Source organism: Scomber japonicus, chromosome 6 (assembly GCF_027409825.1).
Source record: "Scomber japonicus isolate fScoJap1 chromosome 6, fScoJap1.pri, whole genome shotgun sequence".
Taxonomy (NCBI): Eukaryota; Metazoa; Chordata; class Actinopteri; order Scombriformes; family Scombridae; genus Scomber; species Scomber japonicus.
In genome coordinates, this window is record NC_070583.1 from 7,318,246 (window position 1) to 7,332,327 (window position 14,082).

General features: G+C 41.1%; 1 protein-coding gene across 1 annotated transcript in view; it reads left to right on the plus strand.

Moving 5' to 3' along the window:
- sorl1 (sortilin-related receptor, L(DLR class) A repeats containing) overlaps positions 1–12,915 on the plus strand; it is a 93,686-nt gene extending 80,771 nt beyond the window's left edge. The window contains exons 27-48 of the mRNA XM_053320859.1: positions 295–405; positions 491–622; positions 889–1,020; positions 1,154–1,288; positions 1,867–2,019; positions 2,787–2,963; positions 3,262–3,390; positions 3,594–3,720; positions 3,828–3,997; positions 4,626–4,738; positions 5,872–5,979; positions 6,092–6,158; positions 6,290–6,372; positions 6,478–6,568; positions 6,684–6,874; positions 7,949–8,068; positions 9,570–9,734; positions 9,978–10,152; positions 10,838–10,944; positions 11,198–11,390; positions 11,539–11,751; positions 12,661–12,915. Coding sequence (XP_053176834.1) covers positions 295–405; positions 491–622; positions 889–1,020; positions 1,154–1,288; positions 1,867–2,019; positions 2,787–2,963; positions 3,262–3,390; positions 3,594–3,720; positions 3,828–3,997; positions 4,626–4,738; positions 5,872–5,979; positions 6,092–6,158; positions 6,290–6,372; positions 6,478–6,568; positions 6,684–6,874; positions 7,949–8,068; positions 9,570–9,734; positions 9,978–10,152; positions 10,838–10,944; positions 11,198–11,390; positions 11,539–11,751; positions 12,661–12,728 — 2,960 coding nt within the window. The 3' untranslated portion in view covers positions 12,729–12,915. The remainder of the gene's footprint in view (positions 1–294; positions 406–490; positions 623–888; positions 1,021–1,153; positions 1,289–1,866; positions 2,020–2,786; positions 2,964–3,261; positions 3,391–3,593; positions 3,721–3,827; positions 3,998–4,625; positions 4,739–5,871; positions 5,980–6,091; positions 6,159–6,289; positions 6,373–6,477; positions 6,569–6,683; positions 6,875–7,948; positions 8,069–9,569; positions 9,735–9,977; positions 10,153–10,837; positions 10,945–11,197; positions 11,391–11,538; positions 11,752–12,660) is intronic.
- The last annotated feature ends 1,167 nt before the right edge of the window (positions 12,916–14,082 follow it).

The window sequence follows — 14,082 nt, forward strand, 5'->3', positions numbered from 1 at the left end:
CTCATCGTAAATTGCTCATTCAGGTTGATGAATATCACCTGTTTATGAGGAAGGGAACTTTTATAGGATTTCATGAAATATGCTGACAAAATATGTTTAAACATTTGTAAACCATGGATGTGATACAGTGTTTGCTTTAGTTATATATGTTATTTTAAAACTATATATAATTCTGTATTTTATTTAAATCTCAAATTCAGTCAGGTGAATGCATTATGATTCAGAAGCAGCAATGAAAGCAGCATTTCTCTGTCATTAGTTATGTGTTGTTTTCATTCTTCTCCATGTTTACAGAAGGAACTCAATGTAAAGGCTTCCTCTGCTCCAATGACACCTGTCTGTCAGCCACCGCTCACTGTAACGGCATCAAGGACTGTCCAGACGGCGCTGACGAGCACAACTGTGGTGAGTGATGCACACAGATGATTACAGTGTATATATACAGTATATATGCATATAGTATAATAACAATACACTGTTCCGCCCCTAGACCCCCTGTGTACTCGCTACATGGAGTTTGTATGCAAGAACCGAGCCCAGTGTCTGTTCCAGTCCCTGGTCTGTGATGGGATCAAACACTGTGAGGACGGTTCGGACGAGGACACAGAGTACGCTGGATGTGGTGAGGAACGCTCACACGCCTGCACTGTGTATCACTGTGTTGTACCTGACAAAACATTTCTCTCTTCATATGTCCAAAATGCTATGAGGTGTAGCAGTCAGTTAATCAGTAGTGTTACTATGGAAGCGTTATTGTTAAAATAGCGAGTGATGCAAACGAAACCAAAAAGCAAGAATGGTTAGATGTGTTGCTAACGACCCAACCCCTCCTGCTGGGCAGACATTAAATAACGTACTGTAATATCTTCTGTCATTATTTTCTGTCAGCCTCGCCGTCTGAATTTGGCAAAGTGTGCGACGCCTATACCTTCCAGTGTGCCAACGGAGTGTGTGTGAGCCTGGAGTGGAAGTGTGACGGCATGGACGACTGCGGGGATTACTCCGATGAAGCCAACTGTGGTGAGGAGGAAGAGCACACACACAAATACACACACACACACACACACACTGCAGGATTGTGTTACTTGCATCTGTTGTTTTGACACACAAGGAAGAAGAGTAATGTCGAATCTTTGCTCTCTGTGTGTTGCAGCCGCTCCCACTGAAGGACCGAGCTGCTCCAGGTATTTCCAGTTCGAGTGTAAAAACGGACGTTGCATTCCAACGTGGTGGAAGTGTGACGGTGAGAACGACTGCAGGGATTGGTCCGATGAGGCTCAGTGCACAGGTATGCTCACTGGGTATGAGTTTGGTTGCTAACAACGATAAACGCACTCAAACTTGTGTTTGAATGAATAACGTTGCTTCTGAAAATCAACAACAGCAAAACTCCCTCATCAAAAATCAGGTTTCTCTTAGGTTTTCTTAGTTTAATCAGGATTTTGTAACATCACATCCCACCTGTCACATGTCAGCCATCAAGTAAAAGAAAGAAATCCCAAAAACAGCTCCCTAATAAAAATGGATTACAATACCTCTCAGCTGTATCAAAAATGAGAGCTCAAGATCAAGCTTTTAACTGCACTGCATGACCTTTATCGGCAGTAGGTGTTGGTTCAGTTGTCATGGAGAACGTGGAGGACTCCTTCGTAACTGAGCAGAGTTTTATTTTGAATGATTATGTTTCAAGATTAACATTCATCACCAAGTTCATTTGTCATAGGTATACATTGTTATAATAAAGTTAAATCAGATAACATGAGCTCTCAGTGTGTTGATGTGCTGTTCATTTTGCTGCCTGAACAACCAAACTTCACAATGTTTCCATATATCTCTTAACATATAGCTTTAATATGTCTCTTGCAGGTGGTATTACTCCTCACACTGTTGCTCCTGGTCCCTCTACCTGCGCCCCCAACCGCTTCCACTGTGGCTCTGGAGCCTGTATCATTAACACCTGGGTGTGTGATGGCTACGCTGACTGTCCCGACGGCAGCGATGAGCTGGGATGTCCCACAGGTACAACATATCTGTTGATTTCATAATGTAGCTTATTTATGCCTCTCTATGTGGATGGAGGCTTTGTGTTTTTAGGTTGTCTGTCCCATTCTCATGAACTTTAATGAGATGGACATGCCAATCCAATTTCCTTTGAAGAAATTCCCTCAATTCTTCAACTTTGGCACAAACCTCCAATTGGACTCAAGAATGAATTTATTAGATTTTGTGGTCAAAGGTCAAAGGTGTGACCTCACATATGTCCCAATCTCATGAACACAATATCTCTATCTCTAATTTCATTACATTTGGGACATCCACATGGTCTCAATTAGAATTTGGTTGTCGAACATTTTTGGCCATAACTCAAGAATTCAGACACTAATTATGACGAAGCTTCACACAAATGTCCAGGTCAACGGTCAACTCCTCTCTGACATCATAATATTCTGCAAAAACACTTTTGTGACTGTTATTCATCACCACAACTGAGGAACAGAAAGAGAGATTGTGACCATATTTCACATTTGGTCAGATACTGAATTGGTGACATTAATCTCGGGGCCAACCTTGAAACTGTGATGATTGTAAACACCTAGTTTTGCTGGTAAAGCTTCACTGCTTCATAACTTACCAAGTAAACCTATAATAAATATGCATGTTCAAGCAGTCTAAATGTTTGCTGTAGGTTTACACACCGTCTTTAACAGAACCACTAACAAAAGAAACAGAAATAAACAGATTTGAATGAGTCTCCACAGTAATAACACATATCTCTCTGACAGCAGTAAATGGCTCAGCGACACTGGCTCCAGTGCCCACCCAGGCCCCGCCTCTTCCTCCCTCTCCAGGCCGCTGCAGTCGGGGTCAATTCCTGTGCCGCCGACCCCCCCACTGCATCCCCGACTGGCAGCGCTGCGACGGCCAGCAGCACTGCCAGGACGGCTCTGATGAAGCCCACTGCCGTAAGTCTCTGCACTCTGTAGACTCTAGACCTCTGAGACAATCATATGTACACAAGATTGAGATTCAGACACATTACATTGTATATTTGAAATCATACTGCACATTAAAAAAGATCTGCTCTGACAAAACTTCAACATTATTAAAGCTTTTAATAAACTCAAATGTATGTCCTGATGACACAAGAAGTCCATTATTTTGTATGCAGTAACATTAAACATGCAGGATTCAGGCAAACAGTCTTGTAAGTGTTACATATTCAACAAAAACAGTCTAACACCTTTTATTTTTCCTCTGCAGCCACCCGTGGGCCTCTGTCCTGCGTGAACGGGACTCGCTGTACTGACGGTGAGGCCTGCGTGTTGGACAGCGAGAGGTGCGACGGCTTCCTGGACTGCTCCGACCACAGCGACGAGGACGAGTGCACCCGTAGGTTCCCTTTATTAAATAAGCAACAAAGATGAGACTCCAGAGGGGGTAGAATGTATTTACTGGATCATTTTAGCATTTAGTGAGTCATGAGCTTCTGTGCTGTGTGCTGTTTGAAAGCAGTGCAATGCTGCCACCTGGTGGATGTTAGTGTTCATTTCAGGCTGTGTGTTGACACCCAAACAATCTCTCTTTTCTCACAGTGGACACCCTTGCCTATAAAGTGCAGAACCTCCAGTGGTCACCAGACTTCTCGGGTGCTGTCACTCTAACGTGGTCCCGTCCCAAAAACCTTCCACAGGACTCCTGCTACTTCCTCATCTACTACAGGTGAGCTGCACACCTATAAAACACTCATGTTTTACTGATAGATTAGGCAAATATTGATATCAGATATCAGACACATTACAGTTATCATATCATCTTTTGTCTTCCAGGCTGGTGGGCACACAGCAGTGGACCATCATGGACACTCACAGCAATAAGACCAGCTACAAACTCACTGTGCTGAAACCAGACACCACCTATCACGTCAAAGTGCTCACCCAGTGTCTGAGCAAGCTGCACAAAACTAATGAGGTGATCACAGTCAGGACACCAGAGGGATGTGAGTATCATGTGATGGATTTACCAGTTGATGTACTTTTATGAAATAACCTCAATGTTATAAACTCTCTAAACTCTCAAAAGGTTTATTTCAGTCTGATAAATGTAAAATTGCCACATAAGGTTACCTGTCCTGCTTTGTTTATGGGCAAGTTTCATTCACAAAAATGTCATCAAAGTGTAAAAAGAATTTGAGATTGCAGAGCTTCAAGTTGTGAAAGTCGGAAATCCGTGTCACTAGTGTGAAACTATTAGAAATTATGAATCCAGCTGTGTCATCAGAGCAGCTGTACTGTGACAGAAATCAAGGGACAATGCTTCGGCTTGGAGTTAAATGCTAATAAAGAAGACATGCATAATCACTATGCAGTTTGATTTAATTGTGGGAAGTATCAGATATGCACATCATGTATGTATATTAAAATTCAGCTGCAAGCAAAGAGTAAGGTGAAACAGAATGTATGAAAATTAAGCGAAAATAATTCTGTTTCAATTATTGTTACCTTCTGTCACTGACTGCAGAAAAAGACACATTAAACTGCTGGTTGTGCCCCATGCAAAACACATCATCCAATCTTCTTATTTGTATTGTGTGTGTGTGTGTGTGTGTGTGTGTGTGCGCGCTGCAGTACCTGACCCCCCCAGGAACCTGCAGCTGTCTTGTGATAACGGCGAGGACGGGACGGTGGAGGTTTCCTGGAGTCCTCCCGACAAAGGACATGGCCTCATCAGAGAGTACATTGTGAGTTAGAATTACAGAAACACATGAGAAACACATTATTACATTTTTACATTAGAATTGGAAATGATATAAATGACAAGAAAAGCAGAAATGTTTTTTTTGTTCCTCTGATATGAGCTCAACGTTGATCCTGTTAACAGCAGATGGTGTAATAAGAGAAAATGACTTCATGCATGTTTATGCTCCTTTAGTAAGCACCAGAGGTAATGATTCCTCCACAGTATGACAGTTAATATACACAGCTTTTAGTGTGACGAGCTTTATCAATATCTATCAGTACTTTTTTTATTACTGTACAAAACAAAGAATACATTAAGAGCAGGATTAGACTTTGTATATATTTTTAGTTTGTAGTTAATCCTGTAATAATGCAATAACGTGTCTCATTTCTCTAAATCTCTTATAAACTCAATAATATCTCCATGGAAACAATTTAACATTTTTTCATTTTAAAGATATTCAACAGTTACCCGGAAAACTGATCATATAAAAAACGGCTTTTCTGCAAACATCTGCTTGTTGAGCAGCTGTTTTATTACTCTTATTGGCTCTGCTCATGAAGGTTTTATTGCTTTTACAGTAACATACCTGCTGTTAGCTAAAAACCAGTCAAATGTAGCCGATCTTTAAATGCTTTTAGTGTCTCGCTGCTGCCACAACTACAAATTACAACTATGTGGTGTCTTCAAGCACTGATACAGAACTGACCTTTAAAAATACTACAATTCAGAAGCAGTAGTTAATGGATATAAAACCCACTGCCTCATATTGATGCAGTATAATGATTTTTAAATGTTTACAAAATTTTGCACCAGATGTTCTATGTTTTTCAGCAGGTAGAATAGTAGTAGGATCACCAGCAGCACAACAAATTGTTCACCATAAGACTTCCTTTGGACACTCAGCTTCTTCCATAATGGGCTCCCAAATGTGGAACATGCTACCAACCGAAATAATAAGATATAAGGAATTTTAATAAGATTTTAAAGATATTAAAGGCTGGCTGGAGCAAAATGAGAGCTGTATGCATTTTTAATATGGCTCCATTTTAATTTTATATTTTAAATCATATGTTACGAGTAAAGCTTCACTGCTTCATAACTTGTGCGTTCATTCGTTTCGTTTCATGCCAGGTTGAGTACAGTGAGAAAGGAGGAGATGTGGATTGGACGTCACAGAGAAGCCCCACAACCAGCGCTGAGGTGAAGAGGCTGCAGCCAGAGACTCTGTACAGGTTCAGGGTAAGACACACACACACACACACACACACACACATATGATATTTCTCTACAATCAATGACAAGTATGACATCATCATATTGAGTGTATTGTTGCTCTGATGATGTTTCTCAGGTGGCAGCAGTGACCAGTCGAGGTGTGGGCAACTGGACTGAAGTTAAATCCATCACCCCTCAGAAAGGTAAGACGCTGTGACACTCAAGACTGCCCCCTGCTGCTGTTTAGGAGGTATTGCAAGAGGAGGTTTAGGAGCTCTTTTTTTGCAGCGCAGACTAATTCTCTCCACTTTTTCACCTGTCTCCTGTGCTACAGCTCTGCCTCCTCCCTCCGTGATCGCCGACAGCATCACCCAAAACTCCATGAGCCTCTCATTCAGCTTCAACTCCCACTACGAGGTAAGAGTCTCGCTCAAAAACACGAAGAATTCTAAGAATGATTTCTAAGAAGCTTGTATCCAAACTTGACGGCTGGATCTCTGTACTTTCTGGGTTTTTTTCAAGGTGAAACAGTACATCGTGATTCTGTCCTGGCAGTTTGACACCCATGTGAAGGAGAGCAAGAACTACACAGTCAGCAAGAAGGTCCTCAAAGGTACAGTTGATGCATTTCGCATTTCGCATTGAAGTGAGACAAACATTCACAAGTCTGAAACGGTCAGTGAGCTTCACTCCAGCGCAGTGATTAGAGGTGTGTGGTTCATTTCCAGCCGTGAACCTGACAGCAGGGACGGTGTACGAGGTGGCAGTGTGGGCTCACACCATGATAGGGGACAGTCCCACAGCCCTGTCACATCATCAGACCATCGGCGTTCAGCCAGACCGGCCCTCCCTCAAAACCCGGGCCCTCAACCAGACTGTTGTGGACTGCGCCTGGACCATCACCGGGACCGCTGCTCAGGTACAACACACACAAGTCACACACACACACACACACACACACACACACACATGATTACTCTGTTATGACTCCTTTACAAACAAAACGTGAAGAGGACAATAAAGACAGAATTGAATCATCTTTAGAATAAAGAGGACATGAATTTACTCCTAGCTTACTAATTTTATTATGTAGGCTAATTAACCTTATCTGTTTATTGACATCTTTAAGCCATAAAAATAACAAGCTCTGAATGAGTGTAAAACACAATTATTAGAGAGGCCAGGAGTTGACTGTGGGCAGAGTGACCACTGATGTCATATTTCTGATGTCCAAATAGCTCATATCTAACTAACAGAAATACATATATATGGAGAGTAATATGCAATGTGTTAAAAATCTAAAAAAATGGTAAATTATGGACAATTCTGCACGTTCAACAGTAGTTTGATACATTTCTCAAAGTTCCTCCCTTGCTGACTGATTTGGTTGCACATCTGGATAATGAATACTGTCATCGTCATCATCTCCAGTAAAATAACACTAAAACCATCTGACTACAACTCTTCTACTCTCAGTCCTTTAATTACCAGGAGAATGCCTGAAATAAATAATTAAATAAATTAATAAAGAGTTTCGAGTGGCATCTCTAGTCCGCAGCCAAGGGTTTCATTATTCAACGTAATTATGGGATGAAATCCCATTATCAGAACAAAACCAGTAATTAAATATTCTCATTTATTTAATAATATATCAGCCACAGCAATTTTCCGTACCTCTAGAAATTATTAAATTGATACAATCTGAGTAAAAATCATTTGTTGGCCAAGTTGCTCAAACCTCTTCAACATATCCAACCTGTGACAAGGGATTGTAAGTACAACTTCCTTTGTTTTAAGTGGTCATGAGCCATCTTACATGGTTCCACACAGACTGGAGCTTTATATTGCTAAATGGATTCCACAGTGTGTCCCATATGTGTAAATGAAAGTTTAATGTGGTTTTATGAAGGACAAACTCATCAAGCCATTACTGAACCAGCTTTACTGAGTCAACATGTTCTTTTATCTGTTTGTTGTATGTGTGTGTTTGTAGACATATGGTGTATTTTATGCCACCTCCTTCCTGGATCTGTACCGCTGTCCTCGTGTGGTCCACACCACTTCTCTCACTCTGACCATCACTGTGGACAGTGATGAACAGTATCTCTTCCTGGTGAGTCTTTGTGAGATCCTACTAACATCTTTAAAGTTTTCACAGACGATTCCACTCCACTCTGAAATGTCCTCATCCTGGTCTTTGTCTGTCTGTAATTAAAACATTTGAGAGCTATTTTTGCATTTAACTGAAGAAGTTCTTTGCAGTTATTTGCAGTAAAGCTCAAATCCCTCTAGTGTTAAGTGAGGAGAGACATCCAGGCAGATGTCTGAACTCCCAGATGTCTCAAGTGAAACCAGTCACATCTTTCCACTGTGAAAAGTTTATTCTGGCATAAAACAGTATTTGTTACAGCTGAGAAGTCTGTGTGAGGATAACTAAACCGAGGACCAAATTATCTCTAGAGCCATGAATCTCCAGCCATGAAAGATGATCAAGGCTAAAGAAATGAAGACTGAATTTCAAATCAGCCTCTTGATTGTGCTGAATAACAGCTAGATTTAAAATATGTATCAAATACCCTGGGTCTGTTTTTGCCAGAGCAGCTGTGGGATCATAAAATTCACTTGTGAATGTATTTAAGTTGCTTCATTTATTGGATTTGACTTCAAATGAATATTTTACATGATTAATTTGTTACTTTGTCTTCACATATATGCAACCAAACGTGTGTGAGAAGGAAAGAAATAGAGTGAGGGAGATCCTGTGTTCAGTCCTCTCTTACTGTCTTTAACCAAATTCACAATATAGTCGTCGTCACTTACTTATATTACTTATATTTCTGTTCTTGTGGTCAGATGATGGAACAAATATGACCTGATGGTTAATGAACTGCTGCAGCTGTTGGTTAAATCATTATTTTCTGATCATGACAGAGTAAACAGTAATAAAGGTTAAAAACAGCAGCTGTGCTCTGTGATGGATTGCCTACATCTGCATTTAAAATGAGCGGTGACACCGAAAGTTACAGGTTGTCATAATAAAGTACAGCCACAAAACATCTGTTACCATCTGTATTTATGCAATGAAAAAATGTTGGCAAACAAACAACGATGCAGCTGTGACAGAGAAGTGGTGAAGCACAGCTGGATCCAGCAGACACGAGGCCAGGCATACTGTAGATTAAAGCTGCAATGATGTGTGCATTATGATATTTAATGTGATCATGTGATGTGATCATGTGTTTCTTCCCAGATTACTTGTTGTCAGACTATATGGGACATTTCATTGAAACTCTCCATGATGATGATATCATTCCTTTATTACTAGCATGACTCAACACGTTAAAGTGCATTTCAGTTTAAAGGTTGAGTTCATCCAAATTACAAATATAAAGAAACACATTATAATTACAAAATCAAGACTAGTGTTATACAGCCATGCAGATAGTTGTGTTTTTTCAATATGAGACAATCATTTCATAATCAAACATCAAATGTGTAGCAAAAGTCACTAAAAACCACTTTAGTCCAGTTCTGTCTTCTAATCACTGGTTTAACAAACTAACACTTCTGAGTTGTTTTTATTTTAACGACTGATCTTTGCGTTGTGCGTTCAGGTGCGAGCTGTGGCTCCCTTCCTGGGTCCCCCCTCTGACTACACTGTGGTGAAAATGATTCCTAATGAGAGGCTGCCACCCAGAAACCTCCACCGTGTGAGAATAGACAAGACACAGGCCACGCTCAAGTGGCAGCCGCCATACGACGCCCCAAGCTCACCTCTGGTAACACTCTGTTCATATCATAGATAATGATACACATCAGTAATGTAATCAGGAGTGTGTGTCATGATACCTGCTGTCACTGTGGTGTTTTTAATGAATTGATATGAGTGTCTAACCAATATATAACCTGATTATTTGTAATTAGACTTCACAGTTTGTATCAGTATACTGAATATGTAAAAACTGAATTTCTCCACACTCTTCAATTACTGCTATCAACTGTGTGCCTGTGTCTGTTTTTAGACATATGCCATCCACGTGCGGGACGTGATCCGTAAGGTGGAGTTAGACTACAAGCTGACCACCCAGAACAACACGGTGGAGTACCTGCTGAAAGGCCTGGAGCCAGGAGGACGCTACAGCATCTCTGTCCGCCTGCGCAACATGAGCAAAGAGGCCAGCTTCACTCTGAGCACAGGTACACACACACACACACACACACACACACACAGATAGATAGAAATGAATGAAGCTTCGTTTGTTTGGATCTGGCACTGCAGCAGCCCTCATACAGCCTGGTGCATCAAGTGGAACATGAGTGCCCAAAACTTTTTTGATGCTTACATCCTAATGAATGATACTTCATTCAATAATAACTAATATCAGCCATAGTACCAACATTATGTGCTTGTGTGTGTGTGTGTGTGTGTGTGTGTGTGTGTCGTGGAATTGCTTCTGACACACTGGACATAGAGAAGAACACATCTTCTGTTTGATCTGAAGAGTAAATGTAGTTATTATTGATCATTAAGGAGACATACTGTAACTCACTATAAAACGTGAAACTAACCTCTTTTATAGAGTTTAAAGACTAAAAAAACATCAGTGATTGGTCAAAGACATCATCTTATCATATGATTTTACCCAATGCCAAACTGCTACAAGACATACATTAACATACACATATTTACTACCCAAAAGTTTCCTATTTCATTTTATTTGTGTGCAAACTAATTATTTTCATTACATGCTACAGCTCATATAGTATGCATTTGTAATCGTGGTCTTTAAGATATTAAGCTCTCATCATAAGTCACTTTACATAAACTCTACATGTTAGGAAGAAATCTAAACATTGACTAAATATTCTCCTTCTGCTGCAGTTCCTCTTCCGGCTCCTGAGGCCTTGAAGATTTTGACAGAGAACGACCACGTGTTCCTGTTCTGGAAGAGTCTGGCTGTCAGAGAGAAAGGTTTCAATGAGAGCAGGGTGAGATACCAGCTTCCTTCTTTCTACCCTTCTTCTATTCTTTTAACTGATTACCTTTTCTTAGGATTTTGGTGAACAGTCTTCTGTAAGAGATGAAACACGACAATGAAAATGATATGAGGAATGAAGATATATAAGAGTTGTCTAGGCGTGACAGATTTATTCATGTAATGCTGAGTATACAGCAGTCCAGTAACAGCCCAGCATTTCCATTCTGTTCTCTAAATGTCCTCCCTTCACGTGTTGTTTGCAGGGGTATGAAGTCCACGTGTATGACAGTGTGACCAATCACACGGCTTACCTGGGAAACACCACAGAGACCTACTTCCGCATCAGCAGCCTGCTGCTGGGACACAACTACACTTTCTCTGTGCAGGCCCGCTGCCTGCTCAACAGCCAGCTGTGTGGGGAGCCCGCCCTGCTGCTCTATAACCAGCTGACAGCAGGTACTGGAGCTCACACACACACACACACACACATACACACACACACACACACTTATTCTGAAAGATGAGTGAAAATGATACAGATTTGGATGAAAGTGTTTGTACTATAAGATCAAAGTGAAACACGGACTTGATTCCACACCTCCAGGAGCCAGCGATGCCTCCCGCAGCGAGGGACACTCGGGTGATATGGCAGCGGTGGTGGTCCCGGTCCTCTTCCTGCTGCTGCTCGGAGTGTGCGGGGGCTTGGTGGCGCTCTACCTCCGACACCGCCGACTGCAGAACAATTTCACAGCCTTCGCCAACTCCCATTACAACTCACGCCTGGGCTCTGCCATCTTCTCCTCTGGGGATGAACTGGGTAAGACAATAAGAATATTCATTTAGATGCACACAGCTTTGGGTCTTCCTGGTGTTTAGAAGAAAAAAAAAACACCAACCTCACACTGCAGAGATAAGCAGGACTTGATATCTGGCTGTGGTTCAACTTAAGTGGGCGCTCCAATGAACACGATTTATAGGATTCACGGGTGGGAAGCCTGCTGGGGATCAAGCCTTTGTTACTGCATTGGCAACTCCCAGCGTTTGGTCAGCGTGTCTGTTCACTAAGGAAAGAAAAACCTGAATCAGAGAAGAAACGATTTGACTCATTTCTTAGTGTTTGTTTTCAACTCTGTCTTGTATCGTTGTACATATTTAAGAATTGCTGCTGAAACAAAAGGTTCATCACTCATAATACTTAACATACAGCAAAAATGTTGTTTTATGGGACCAGTTTCCCTGCAGGCAGTCAGTGTACATATCACTGTTAAAATGAGACTTTAAACAGAGACGTTGAGGTTCTGTTTCCCATGGTCAGCTTGGATCTTACTTGTTAACAGGATTTGATCAATTTCTGAACTCTTAAATCAACCTCTCAAAACCAAGAAAGTGAAGTAAAGCTCTTCAGCTCTTCACATAAATCTATCATTTTATCCCCTTTGTCACTTCAGATTTGATAATTAATGGTGATTCATTTGAGGGTTAGAGTTGAAATAGTTCAAAAGTATTGAGTTTGACTACAGCTCTACAGTAATTGTTACACATGATTAAGGTGCCAATACCTTCTTAAGCTGTTGAATGTATGTACACATGCTATGACAGACACTGAGCAACATTAGCAGTCATTTAGAGTCATTATGAGTGACCCTCTATTACATTGTACAGTTTTGTTGATGAGTGCAGCTTGAACCCTTTTGTGTAAATCTTCTCCCCCCTCCTTTCACTCCAGGTGATGATGATGAAGATGCTCCCATGATCAGCGGCTTCTCAGACGACGTTCCCATGGTCATTGCGTAGCAAGATGTCCCTCCATTACCTATCTCTCTCTTCCTCCCCCCCCTCCTTTCTCTTCCTCCCCACCACTCCCCTTTACTTCCCATCAACGGCGCGGTACGACGGAGTGAAGAGCAAACAGGCAGAAACTTTGCCGTCATCCCAAATCAATGGAAGGGAAACCACCAAGTTAGCAGGAAAGATGAAGAAAAATGGAAAGGTTTAAAGAGAGAAAGAGATATTTTTCAAATATACGATGCACTTTTTTTGGATGCGCAATAACTTATTTTTTATAATATTAAATATATATATATGGGGTCAAAAAAGGACTGGGAGGAAGAGGTGGACACTGAAGCAAACTGTGAAGGATTTGAGTTTGTCGAGCGCGCCAGGGAAAGAGAGACCCTATTTGTAATGCAAACTCACTATCCATTGGAGTGGTTCATTGCTTAAAGCCAAAATAAGCATCCAGAGACTGGAATATAGAATGCAAAAAAAACCCACACACATACACAGGTTGATTAAAAAAAAAATTATATAGACATATGCTGTAAACAATATGTACAAATAGAAAATATGGAAGCATTCATTGTTACATATTTTGGTAATAGTACAGTGTGTACTATAGCAGGATGTGTAACATTGGTGCTCCATGTGAGGCATTTTAAAGAGTTAACTGTGGGTCATTTATCATCATCTACAGAATCTGAATTGTTTGTGTCTTGGGTTAATGTCCACACATTAACAAAGTCTTTGACACTTAGCGCAACCAAACAGATCAGTGATTGGATTGACTTAGCGGCACTTTGTAGTGTCCTCATAGATACACTTTTATTTTCCACCACCAGCACACGGTTGTATGTCTGTATGTAGAGGCAACACACGTACCGAGATCCGAGAATATTCCTGGCTTTTTGAGGAGGAACCGATTCCTCTCAGCATCGTGGAGATCATCTGAACCGTTTGTAAATACTGGCTTTTAATATGTCCTCTCCTTGTAATGCTGCACCATGTCATTCCGTAAAATGTGTATTTAGTTGTTTTCTTTTTTTAAAAATCATTCAGGACCATGAAATTATCGTCCCCAGCATTTTGCCATAGCTGTAGTCGAAGAGGAAGCGTGTTTGGGGTTCTCAGGGAACTGTGTCGGAGCGTACACCAGCGCAGCACCACCATCACCGTCATGGCTTAGGAAGCACTGTCGATCTACTGTTAAATAGGTAGAGACCTTTAGAAAGAGGTACTGGATCAGCTGTGGGTGGAATGACTGGCAGATGCAGATTATTGCCAATAGTTGTGATAAGGAGTCAGATTCAGGCTCAGTGTCTGGTTTAGATAAAGATTTAAAGGGTTAATTCGCCCCCAAAGTTACTAAACA